Source organism: Vigna angularis, chromosome 3 (genome assembly GCF_016808095.1).
Source record: "Vigna angularis cultivar LongXiaoDou No.4 chromosome 3, ASM1680809v1, whole genome shotgun sequence".
Classification (NCBI taxonomy): domain Eukaryota; kingdom Viridiplantae; phylum Streptophyta; class Magnoliopsida; order Fabales; family Fabaceae; genus Vigna; species Vigna angularis.
In genome coordinates, this window is record NC_068972.1 from 41,151,059 (window position 1) to 41,164,458 (window position 13,400).

Sequence of the window (13,400 nt, forward strand, 5' to 3'; positions counted from 1 at the left end):
GACTGATCGTTCTCCACTCGACTTACTGGGCGATCGCTCATGATTCAAACCTTCAAGTCGTTCGTCCGAATGCGTCATGATTAGAAAACAACTAGCACCATCCACGATGTCTTCCTTTAGCTGACCGAGCGTTACTGATAGCTCTACTTCGTACTCGTCCGGAAACACCAATTCCTTAGCACCACAGTCAATGAGAATGCGATTGGCAGCCAACCAATCCATTCCTAGGATCACTTCCAAATCCTTTAGGGGTAGGCAGATGAGGTTTACCTTATAATTACGTCCTTCAACCTCTATAGGACATTTAACACATACAGTAGACGTCCTAACCTCACCCGCTGCTGGGGTTGATACTACCAAGTCGAACTGCATCTCGCGTTCGGCTAATCCCAATTTCTCAACACACGCCTTCGAAATGAAGGAGTGTGTTGCCCCCGAATCATACAACACACAAACAGGCATTCCATGTAATAAGCAAGTATCAGTGACGAGCGTACCTGAACTGGCAGCTTCCGCGGCCGTGATCGCATAAACTCGACCAACAGCCTGAGCTCGTCCACCCCTTCCTTGCTGCATTCTCCCAGCATTTGGCGGTCTCATCGCCGCTCGTCCACCCATATTATAGTCGCGTTCTATGTGACCATTCCTTCCACAACGAGTGCAGGACTTCACTCCCAATAACTGAGGGCATGACGACCGGTAGTGTGGTCCTCCACACTGGTAACACCTGACTGATCCGTGTTGTCCAGTCTGTCCGGCAACAACCATAGTCTGAGAATTAGATGGTTGAGCTGGACGAGCATACGGAAACCTGTTCCGATTCAGATTCGGCCTAGACATGATAGGCCCTCTAGTTACCTGCTGTTGCTTCTTCTGTCGTTCCGCTTCAGCCACATTTTTCTCTAACACTTTTGCTCTCTCAATCATGGCAGGAAAAGACTTAATGCACAGGCTGGATATCAGTACCTTCAGATCACTTCTCAGCCCATTTTCAAACTTCCTACACTGCCACACTTCACTGGTCGCCAGGGTATGAAAACGAACCAGATGTTTGAACCTGTTGGTGTACTCAGAAACAAACATATTACCTTGCACCAACTGGAGAAATTCCACTTCTTTGCCGAAACGAACACTATCCGGGAAATACTCCTCATAAAACTTTTCCTTGAAGACTTTCCAGGAAATAGGGCTGTGAGATTCCGTTAGCAACATCTTCGCAGTCGACCACCAATGACTGGCCTCTCCAGTCAATAAATATTCAGTGAATGCCAGTCTTCGATCGTTTGGACAATCCTTGGCATCATAGATCTGTTCCATGTCCCTTATCCACTGATCAGCTCCGTCAGGAAGGCACTTCCCATCAAACTTTGCAGGGCGATGCTGCAAAAAGTTCTCCAAAGTCCACTCAGCCTGATGAGTAGCATTTGAAGTAAATGCTCCCGGCATACCCCTAGTAGCTGCAAGAATCTCCATCAGCTGCCTCTGAGTCATTTCAGAATTGGCGCGAGCAGCTTCGAGATTTTGTGAATTAGTCGCGTTCTGTTGCATCAGAACAACATTCTGCTCTTGTAGCTTTTCGATCACTGATTCCAACAGCCTGGTGTTGTTGGGCACATCATGTTCATTGGTCTGTGGTGGAGGAGGAGGAAGTCTAGGTGCCATTGGTTCTTTGAGAAGTAGAGGAAATAATTATTAGATAAGTTCAAAGAGTCTAAATTACTCAGTAAACGAACGCCAAGCACACAGCAAAACATGCATGGTGTACTCACAACCTACAATGTCCTTAAAAGAACAAAACTGCTCTGATACCACTAATGTGACATCCCAAAAATACAGTCATAACTATAAATTCAGAAAAATCACATTTAATAATAATTCAATACAGTTTTCCACTAAAAACAAAAAGAAGAAAAATTAAAATTTAGAACGAACGAACGCTCAAGGACGAACGTCCTTGAGTACAGTTCCATAGCTAAGGACGAGCGCGCAAAGCCGCACGTCCACACAAGAGTTTACAAAATAAAACCGAACGTACAAGAAACCTGACCGAACGGTTTACACAAGACAAATACCGAACGGTCGAAATCAACTTAAACGAATACAAGAGATGGTCGAACGACCACTCAATTCAACAACTACACTACTGGCCGAGCGGTCTCACTGCTCGGTCTTCACTTCCACATCTACCAGATTCTCTTCTTCCAGCAACTCTTCCAAACGCTCGTCTCCCTCTGCTCACATCCACACGGATGATCATTGCAATGACAAGACGGACGTACAAGAACAAAGGACAACACAAGGAAAACGAAAGGGTAAGCTTACGTAATTTAACTCATGCATCAACATATAGATTCCAGCAAACAGTTCATTTCACACATACATATCAACGTATGCATTCATCATACATCACATAATTTTACACACGTACAAAATAAAACTCAACACGACTGACTGTCCGGACTGTATGAAATCTGCGTAGTTACAGGCGTTCGCGCACCCGGGTGGTGTGGTAACTGGCATCCTCATCAGCTGCCACCCGAGGTTAGTACGCTCGTCCAAAGTACCTCTAAGGACGACGACCTCCTGCCGTTCCCACACATGACGTGCGTTCTCTACTTGAGGACGAGCACTCACGGAACATCAGGATCGAACAACCAACATTAACTTCCCACAGTCATACTTGACAATTTCCAACAATTTCCAAGAGTCGTTCCTACCTGGAACGCTCGTTCAATATTCATAACTTTCATTTCATCTCAGATACTGTTCATCATTCACTATTCATCAATCCATAATCATTTTTCATCTTAATGGGGAAAACATCAAAAACTGAACGTTCTATCTCCAAAGAAACGAGAACGAACGCTGTGAGCGAGACTAAAAGAACGCTCGTTCGTATTAAAGTACGAACGGCAGAGAAACAGTTACGTTCAGGAAATGGCCAAGTATGGTACTGTTTATTGGACGAACGCTATTTAGTGGGAAAAGAGAACGAGCGCTCAAAATAATACCGAGCACTATTAGGACGAACGCTCATTTCAAAACCGAGCACTATTAGGACGAACGCTCATTTCAAAACCGAGCACTATTAGGACGAACGCTCAGTGTGAGACCGAGTCCCAATTTGAGCGAGCGCTAGGTTTAAGACCGAGCCTCATTTATAGCGAACGCTCGGTGTGAAACCGAACGTCATTTTAAGCGTACGTTCAGTGTAAGACCGAACGCTTTCTAGTACGATCGTCCGGTGTGAGACCGAACGCTATTCTGGACGAACGTCAGGTGTAAGACCGAACGTTCAATAACTCAGATTGATAGATCTTGAAAGTAAACTAAGGGAGTTTGAAGAAGTAATACGAACGGAATATGCACTGTTTCATATATATATATATACAAGTACAAAAAGAAAGAAGTTTATCAAACGTACAAGATTCAACAGTGCCAAACCGAACGCTCAAACAGTGCATTCTAGGATGAGGACGCTCGTCCTCAACCACAGATTTAGTCAAATGACAGAATCAACATTTCAACCATATTACTAAAGAAAAACCGAACGGTCAATGACCGTCCAGAACGAACGTACAATGTCTCATGGAAGGTTCATTTCTCATAAAATCATATTCATCTCATTCGTTCATATCAACCCAAAATCTCAAATTTCATATATCTCATTTTATCCAACATCTCATGCATAATATGTAACTTAGTCATATATCATTCTCATTCCATAAAAACGAACGTTCATGAAATCAACCACAGCAACATCATACAGTGAAATAACGAACGTTAATATCATCATTCATATCGTCCATCATGCATTATCCTTATACAGTAAAATAACGAACGTTCACATACACACATACATCCAAACAGTTAAATTAAGTAAGCTTCCCTTACCCGGAAATGAACGAACGTTCACAGACGCACACAGACGCTCTCCACTCAATCCTTATCGCCAACGCTCGTTAATCCACTATTCAGACGAACCCCAAGGTCAAACTCAGAACTTCTCTACTCAAAGAAAATAACGAACGCACAACTCAGAATTGAGTTTGCATGCACGAAGAACGAACGTCAGAGAGGAAGGAAAGGACTTACCGGTTCAGTTTTAACGAACCGAACGTCCTTCTGGAGTCTTACGTCGAGCGTCCTTCAGCTGCGCCGGAGATACTGATCGGAGGAGATGCAGTGGTGGTTCCTTAGAGAGAGAAGGGTGCAGAGAGTGTAGAGAGAAGGAGGAGAGAATTTTAGCTTCTCAGAAATTGAAGTAAAGAGAGGGACGTGCAAAGTGAGTGGGGAATATGTTCAGAGTTCCCACTTGCTGCCGGACGCACGCCCACTCTGGCAGTTGCGCTGGCATCGCACTCCGCCGCTTCTCTGACAGCCCATAACGGACGGTCGACCACTGTACAGTTGCCACGCGTCTTCCACTACCGTCGACGCACGTTCTTCTTGACTGCCCATGCCGGACGGACGTTTACTCTGACTGTAGATGCCGGACGTCCACTCTCAGGGAGACACGTGTAATCCACTACACCGGACGCACGTTCCCACTATGCTCTGACTCAGTTGGGCGTGCGACAGCTGGCGTTCGTCAGTGGGTGTCGGGCACTGTTGTCGGCCATGTGTACTGCTGAGGTGGCACGCTCTCCTACTGCCACGTGGACGCCACGTGGACGCACGTTTTTCGAGGCCTGACACTACCAAAGAAAATGAGCCTATACTCCTTCAATTTGTTGGTGTCTTATTTACTTTGGGAAATAATAGTGATTAATGAAGTAATATCCTAAACTTTTACTCCCTCACACTCTTTCACTGTATCATAAATTTCTCTTTCTTTTTTTGTAAAATCATATCTTAATATAAGATCATATGATACTCATTTATAAGATCATATGATACTCATTAATGAGGATTAACTACCTCTCACACATGAATTCTTCATATAAGAGATTAGTAGCTACTTGTAATATAAATCCTTTAAGACGCAATATTTGTAGATTTTGTTTTTCTTATATATATATATATATATATATATATATATATATATATATATATATATATATATCATTCATTTTTTATTTTATTTTTACAAACTTTCAGCTTATACTTGGATTTTTAATGTGTTATTCTGTTTTCTTATTTTATTGAAATATCTTACCATTAACCAAATTGGATTACTATCATATATCCTTTAATTTTTTATTTCTTTCTATAATATTTTCTTAAAACGAACATGTGAAATATACATTAAAACGAACAAAATTATTATCACATCATGAACGCATTAACTCCATTTCTTAATAGTTAACAGAAGGACAAAATTGACACAAATTTAAATAATTTTGAACATATTAAAAACACTTTAAAAAAAGCGAGTTTTTTATGACTACTTATGAATGATTTTTTTTTAAAAAAAATAGGATAGTATATCATTCACATTCAATTAGGGTTTTTCTTTTCGTTATCGAAAATGGCTCGAAACGAGGAGAAGGCGCAGTCGATGCTGAACCGCTTCATCACGATGAAGGCGGAGGAGAAGAAGAAGCCGAAGGAACGCCGTCCGTTCCTTGCTTCGGAGTGCCGCGACCTGTCGGAGGCCGACAAGTGGCGCCAACAGATCATGCGCGAGATCGGGCGGAAGGTGGCGGAGATTCAGAACGAGGGTCTGGGCGAACACCGCCTGCGTGATCTCAACAACGAGATCAACAAGCTCATTCGGGAGAAGTCTCATTGGGAGCGACGAATCGTGGAGCTCGGCGGGCCCAATTACGCCAAGCACTCGGCCAAAATGACGGACCTCGACGGCAACATTGTTGACGTTCCCAACTCGGACGGGCGCGGCCCCGGTTACCGATACTTCGGCGCGGCGAAGAAGCTTCCCGGCGTCAAGGAGCTCTTCGAGAAGCCCCCAGAGCTCCGCAAGCGGCGCACGCGGTATGACATTTATAAGCGGATTGATGCGAGTTATTACGGTTACCGTGATGACGAGGATGGCGTGCTGGAGCGGCTGGAGGGCCCAGCGGAGGATGCGATGTGGCGGGAGGCGGCAGAGGAGTGGAGGAGATTGGATGAAGTGAGGAGGGAGGCGAGGAAGGGGGTGAAAAGTGGGGAGGTGGCAGAGGTGTCGGCGGTGGCTAGGGAGATGCTGAGGGAGGAGGAGGAGGTGGTGGAGGAGGAGAGGCAAAGAGAGAAAGAGGAGGAGAAGGAGAAGAGGGAGTTTATTGTGCACGTGCCGCTGCCGGATGAGAAGGAGATTGAGAGGAGGGTGCTGGAGAAGAAGAAGATGGAGCTGTTGAATAAGTATGTGAGTGAGGGGCTTATGGAGGAGCAGACCGAGGCCAAGGACATGCTCAATATTCAGCGTTAGCGGGGACTGTGCCAATATTTTAAAATGCTGTTATAGTTCTGGAGCGGAAAATTGCAGATAGATTTGATTGTGGACAAATGCGCAATAGTGGTGATGACTTCAAAAATCTTGCCCAAAATTGTGGTTCGTAAACTGCATTTTGGTTTAATCTTTTTATCTTGTGGCTTGAGTTTTGGTAAGCAAGTAGGTTGGATATAACTTAATACATGTTTCGATTGAATTAGTGTAAAACGTAGAGGAATGAACATGTTGCTCTAGTGATACTCTTTGAGAAATTTTATCAATGCGCAATTCGTGATCATGCACTTAAAACTCAAGACATACTCTTCACCGTCCCAATCCACCGCACATTTTCACTATAAATTCACCACTGCCACTTTCTTTTTCTCACTTTTTTAATTGAAGGGTCCTCATCGTATCATGTTCAGCCCCTTTAATTTTTAGCTGACTATACTCTTTGATTTCACTCGCTATCAACCAGTTATTATATTTATATTCATTTCTACCTTCCCTCCCCTTTATGTATGAACTTCTTGACTGCGACCAACGTCCCCGCACCGAAAGTATATAATTCTTACCACAAAGTCGAAGGGCTCTTTTTGGATTCACGTAAGCAATGAAATTGGCTTTCTCATGGAGAAAGGCCAAGAGCCTCGCAATAGACAAGGCTTAACTGAACCCAATGAAAAGCTTGTGGAATATGGTATAGGAGGGAACTGCAATTCTTGTGATGATAATTCCACTGACTGTATCTGATAGGCACATGGACAGTGATAGGAAATGGAATGTATATTATAGGAAAAAACTTATTAATAAAAAGTAGTTTGACTTGTTAGAGCAATTCGTCATAGTAGGTAGGTACTCTTACATGGCTAACAACTCATTATGAAAAATGTTTTTTTTTTCATTTGCATATTAATGTTCTTTACATTGGCCTGCACATTCTAAATTCATTTTTCTTTCATGCAAAAATCGTTTATAGTTTGGCACATTAACAATGCATCTATCTGATGTTCGGTAGACTCTGCACTTGGGACAATTTGTATCTGGCTAAAGTCCGAACTTATTGACATCATTAGAACATCATTAGAAGGCACGCAGCTGCCGAAGATGTTAGTGTGAGATTCGGTAATCTGGCTATAGCTTTTCTGAATAAACATCTATCAAGGAACGAGTGAGAGACAGAATTTAAACTTTTTTGTTCACAATTTACACTGCCTTCTAGAATTAAGTATGTACTGTCATTCAAACTGAGTCTTGTATTTGGGGCGTCCTCTTAGTATGTCTGTGAACAAACGCAATTATTCCCTTGGGCTGGGTTGAATTTGAGTATTGGTATCATTGTATATTTGGATGGTGTTGTACAATTTAATTGATGAACATGATATCAAAATAGGATTCTTCGCCGAAAACCCTATAGACGCAGTTATTAGATGACTGCATACGCCGGTGTTAAAAAAATAATTTAATTAAAAAATAACTCTTAACATTGGTATTCGTATGATAAAAATTGTACTTCTTGAACGTTGCTACGAGGAGGAGAAAATTCGTGCTTGAAAGAAAATCTCGAACTCTAATATCCAGATGTGATAGAATTAGGAATGTAAATGAAGTATATAAGTTGGACTTCTTCGATCTACAATCTAGACAATCAATTTAGATCTGTATTATAAAATTCTATATTTTTACCGTATAAGTCCATTTTGATTATCAAGGTCTTCTAAAAACTAATTTTGGAAGTTATTACATTCTTATTTACTCTGTTGAAAATTATAACATTTTTTTAATAGCGAAACTGTAAGACCTTGGAAATTAACACTGCACACCATCTGTCAAATCTCATAAATGCACCACGCCACACGCTTAGTAACATTAAAAACGCACTCACACACATTGACGCACAATGGACAAGTGTCAAGAATGGAAGGTTCGAAAATCAGAAGTGGAATACAGGTGTCCACAGGAGAGCGCACGTTCGTCTAGACGTGGGGCAGACAAAAAAATGATTTCTGAAAAACACTGCCCACTCTCCTGCACGCTTCTTCTTCTTCCCCAAAACTCAGACCTTCCATTTCTCCTCCTTCTCTCTAGAAAACCCTATCTTCTCTCTACTGTAACTCACCACTCCTTTCTCCGATCCCATTTCAGAAACCGTAGGTGAACTCCCGGCGTAGTAAGCTACAATCTGGACCGAACAGTTCCAGATTCTGAAACTGGTAAGTTTCTCTTCTTCGTCGAACGTTTTTCTGTCTCATGCAAAGCCAAATTCTGGTTGCATGAAGGGTTAAGTTCTTAGTATTTCTTGGTTTTTGTGGTTAGATTTGATTGGAAGAGTTAAGTGACCGTTACGGGTAGAAAACGGTAGCTGGACGAGCCACAATTCTTACGTATAGAATGTTTCAGTCACAAATCCGGGTAAGGGAAGCTTATTTGATTTAATTAATACTGTATGTTGTATAAACGTATGATCTTGACTGAATGTATGAGATGAATGCTGATTGATTATGGATGAACGATCGCTGTGATAGTGAATGATTATGGTATGCGTTGAATGATATGTATGCTGATGGTTGATATGTATGAATGAATAATGTGAATCATATAAAGTTTGTAAATTGATATTGGGGTAAAATTATAAAGTATGAGATGATAGGTTGAAATTGAGATTTGAAATAGATGAAAATCTGGTATATGACATTCTTACTATGAAAATGTACGCTCGTCATCGAACGATCCTCTACCGTTCGGTTTCCTAGTAAATAGTTTAAAAATGGAATTCTTCCATTTGGGAAGGACTCTGGTCGAGAACGAGCGTCCTCTTGTGTGGTACTAGGTTGAGCGTTCGGTTCAGTCTAGTGGAATCTATATATATTTGAAATAAAGCCATAATACATTTATACCCTTATACTTTAAAAACTAGCAATGCTCGGTCTTATACCTAGCGTTCGTCATAAGTAGCGCTCGGTCGTCTACCTAGCGTTCGTTCTAATGAGCTCTCGGTCTTATACCTAGCGTTCGTCTTAAGTAGTGTTCGGTCTTATACTGAACGCTCGTCATTACATTTGATTACCAAACGTGTGTAAATAGCTTCTTCCAAATATTTTAGTAAATGGGTATTATCGCATTCGGTCATTGACTGGCAGTAGATCCCTTTAAATGAATTGTCCTCGGTATAGTCAACTACTCATCGTGTTGTATTTTTATCCATTTGGATTCGGTATCGAGATTTCGTACTTAACTTATTCTGAAAATTGATTGTATCGTTCTAGAGTCAGTTCATCTAACTGATTCGAGTAGCAATGACGTTCGTCAAATAATCATGTGTCGCCTTACTCTGATTGACAACGAGTTTTTATAAGCCTCGTCCTTAACGCTCGTCCTTCAGAGGGCTGAACGTTCGTTATTTTAGGTATTTGAAACTAAAGATAAAAATGAGAATAAAGTACAAGATTTAAAAGGGTGAACGTGATATGGAGTGATTATATTATTATGGATTTTGGACGAGCGTTCCAGGGAGGAACAACTCATATATATTGAATATTGGATTGGTAAAGTATGACTGTGGCTATGCTAATGCTGGTTGTCCATCCTGATGTTCCGTGAGTACTCATCCTCACGTAGAGGGGGTAGGTAATGTGTGGGAACGGCAGGAGGTTCTAATCCATAGGGGTACTTTGGATAGGACCAACCTCGAGTGGCAGTTGTTGAGTGTATCCCAGTTACTACATCACTCGGGTGCAAGGACGCCTGTAGCTACACAGATTCATACAGTCCAGACGGTCTGTCTAATATATATATATTTCGTATGACGTTATATATTGAACTATGTGCTTGTGTGGATTGAAATGTTTATTTTTATGTTGATGTATAAATTAAATTACATAAGCTTACCCTTTCGTGTTCCTTGTGTTGTCTGTTGTCTCTGTACGTTCGTCCTGTCGTTGCAATGATCATCCGTGTGGATGTGAGCAGATGGAGGTGCGTCCCTTGAAGAAATGCTGGAAGAAGAAAATTTGGAAGACGCGAATTTGTTAGAAGTGGAAGTTAAAGCCGAGCCCTAGATCGCTCGTTAAGTTTTTAGTTGTTAATCTTTCAGTTTATATAATTGAACGTTCGGTTAATGTTTTGTAAAACCGTTCGTTCTGATTTTGCAGTGTATCTGTGTTTTGTATTCGTAGTCCTGTAATTGAAGCCGTTCGGCTTTTGAACTTGAAATCTTAGTGTAAAGACTGCATGGTTTAACTGTTAAATGTAATTAATTCTAATTTATGGTTATTACTGTATTTTGGGATGTTACAGAAACAGTCTTTTTTAAAATGAAAGAGTTAAATACATTTTGGAAAATGATACTTGAACAACTTCATTTGACAACATTTAGACACGGGACACGTGTCTAAATGTGAGCGGTCCACGTTTTTAATGAAAAAGTTGTTCAAATCTGACGTGGCAAGGGCCGGGAAGGGGTTAGAAGTTGCGTTTGAAATTTGAAATTCATTTCCAACATTGTAGAGAGAGAAGCGGCGCGAACATTCAGAGGGAGGCTGTGACCTAGAGAGAGAGCCCGAGAGAGGTTGAGAAAGGGAGTTCGAGCGAGAGAGGTCTGACGGATTGCTTGCCGGAGTGCCGCCGGACAACGTTGAAGGCCGTCGGAGGTCCTCAACCCCTCCAGCCGGTTCCGATTCACGGTCGCCGCAGCTCCGGCGTTGGCGAACGAACCGAAGACGGCGTCGTCTTCCCTCCGGCCCAGCGAACTAGGTGTGCGTTCTGAGTCTCGCTTCGTCCCACCTGCTTCCCTCCCTGTGCCGGACCTTTGCATTCACCGTCGGAGTGCCGCCGGAGCATCGCCGGAGTGCCGCCGGAGTGGTGACTGTACGGTGGACGAAAAAGAGGGGTTTTCCGGGTTGTTAGTCCCACCCACACATTTTTCTTCCTGTGTGTTCCAATCGGCACAAGTTGTGTTCACTGAAGGTTCGTTTGTTTTATTTCAGTGGAATGAAGCTTTAATCTATGTATGATGTTGTTTGTGGATATTTTGGTTATGTATGATAAGTTGTTTGTAAGCTGTAAAAATATGACTTGTTCGATGACGGTGGAATGTTGTTTATGTATGATGGAGGTGGTTTGTTAATAGTATTTGTTGGATGAATTAAATGTGTGGTGATTGATACTATGGACATGACACATGGGTTATCACATGGAATCATTAAAAGTGTAGAACTGTAGCACACTGATTCACATTTTATTCGAATTGTTGGAGAAACAAAAGTGCATTATTACATTCAAACTGTAGCAGACTGACTGGAAAGAAACACACGCAACTGCCACGGTTCACATTGGACAATTGGGCTTTGGCAATTTAAGGAAGCAGCTACTAATTCACTTGAGCTGGGAGGGTGCACTCGGTCCAAACAGCTGATGCTTGTCCAGCTTAGTGAAGCCACGGTCCAACACAAGATCACACATCCCGCACCAAGGCAATGAGGCCCACGGAAGAAGGGAATGTAGCACTCCAGCCGAAGAGAAAACAGAAGAAAGCAAGAAGTGGTGTACACGTGATGTAGAGCTGGACACGGTGCATTCCATTTTGGAACAAGAAGCACACTACACGTTGGAGGCAGCAGAGCATACAAGAAGCGTGGGAGATATTATTTTCTTTGGTTCAACTGGAAGACGCATGGCCTGCACACTGACGCCCCAAGAGAATAACAAACACATCCAGCATGGTCCGGAGGAAGAAAATAGAAAAGAAAGAGGCTGCACTCATTCACGCTCGGGGACTGATAACTGCCACCTCCAGAAATGCAGAAAGAATAGTTGCACGCTTGCTGCCACTTTGGTTCAGGAATTCTCTGAAAAGAGGAGTGGAGAAATTATTTTTGTAAGAGAGGTGGAGAACAAGAGAAGGTGGACGGCCAGGAGCAGGGAGATTCTCCAACAACAACTCTAGGTTCTCATCTTTTTTCCAGGGGCTCTGGAAGAAAGGGGGACGACATTCAGCATGCAGATGGGGACGAGAGAACTCTCTCATATTGTTTTTGTTTCTTGGAGAACGTTGCCTTGAGAGAGGAGAACTGCACCCAGCCCACACCTCAGTACACATCCAGCTGCCATATTGTTATGTAGTAAGATATTTATTACATAAAATATCTTAGATATTATAAAATATCTTAGATATTTTAAACAGTTAAGTAACTAACCACATTTTTAGGTAAGGTGGTTATTTTTATTTTGCTTATAAATACAGTAACAGGGCAAAGGTCCAGGTACGTTCTCTCTATGTTCTAGAGACCCTAAATAATATTTCAGAGCAGTATCATAATCACTCTCTTGAGAGTTGAGGCTCCATAACTCACATCTGACTTGAGCGTCGGAGTATCTTTGCAGGTACCTCCCCCTCCTTTGGCAAGTATGAACAACAACAATTGGAGAAGAGCAAGCGTCCCAGACAGCCAGGAGCAACAAGAACACACCGGAAAACATCTACACCGAAACATTTTGGCGCCCACCGTGGGGCCGAGTGCCATCCCAAAGAAGCCACAAGAGGAGCCTCGGCCTCGACGAATCATTTCTCCGGATAAAGCTACTCCATCAAGATGAAGCCGCCGCATCACCGCCAGGAGTCTCCTCCGCGAGCCATTGACGCCACCGCAAGCACCTCTGCGAAATCGTACCCCCTTTGCGGGTCAGACCCAGCGCAGAGACAACCCCCAAATCGGGTCCGTCCATCAGCCTCTGTAGCGCCACCAGGCGCAACTGTCATTACCAGATCGAATGACGCCTCCAGCGAGTTTCTCTCCTTCTTCCGCCACCACTGTCATTACCAGATCGAATGACGCCTCCAGCGAGTTTCTCTCCTTCTTTCGCCACCACTGACGTCGTCTTTATCAGGATACAATTCCCAGACCAGCACCAATTGCTACGACAATTGGCTCGGCATCTTCTACGACCATGACTCTCGCTACATCGGCGAAATCATCCTCCACCGCCGCCTCGACTCAGACAAGCGCCGCCTTCACCAGCGGCAACACTTGCA

General features: G+C 42.8%; 1 protein-coding gene across 1 annotated transcript; it reads left to right on the forward strand.

The window, feature by feature from the left end:
* Positions 1–5,446: 5,446 nt before the first annotated feature.
* Positions 5,447–6,684, forward strand: LOC128196040 (uncharacterized). The gene has a single exon (XM_052875622.1). It carries the CDS (start codon positions 5,471–5,473, stop codon positions 6,365–6,367), a length of 897 nt encoding a protein of 298 aa, XP_052731582.1. The 5' UTR covers positions 5,447–5,470; the 3' UTR covers positions 6,368–6,684.
* The last annotated feature ends 6,716 nt before the right edge of the window (positions 6,685–13,400 follow it).

Bases quoted from the DNA above. Each gene is read 5' to 3' on its own strand.
- LOC128196040 (XM_052875622.1), top strand. From the start codon at position 5,471: ATGGCTCGAAACGAGGAGAAGGCGCAGTCGATGCTGAACCGCTTCATC.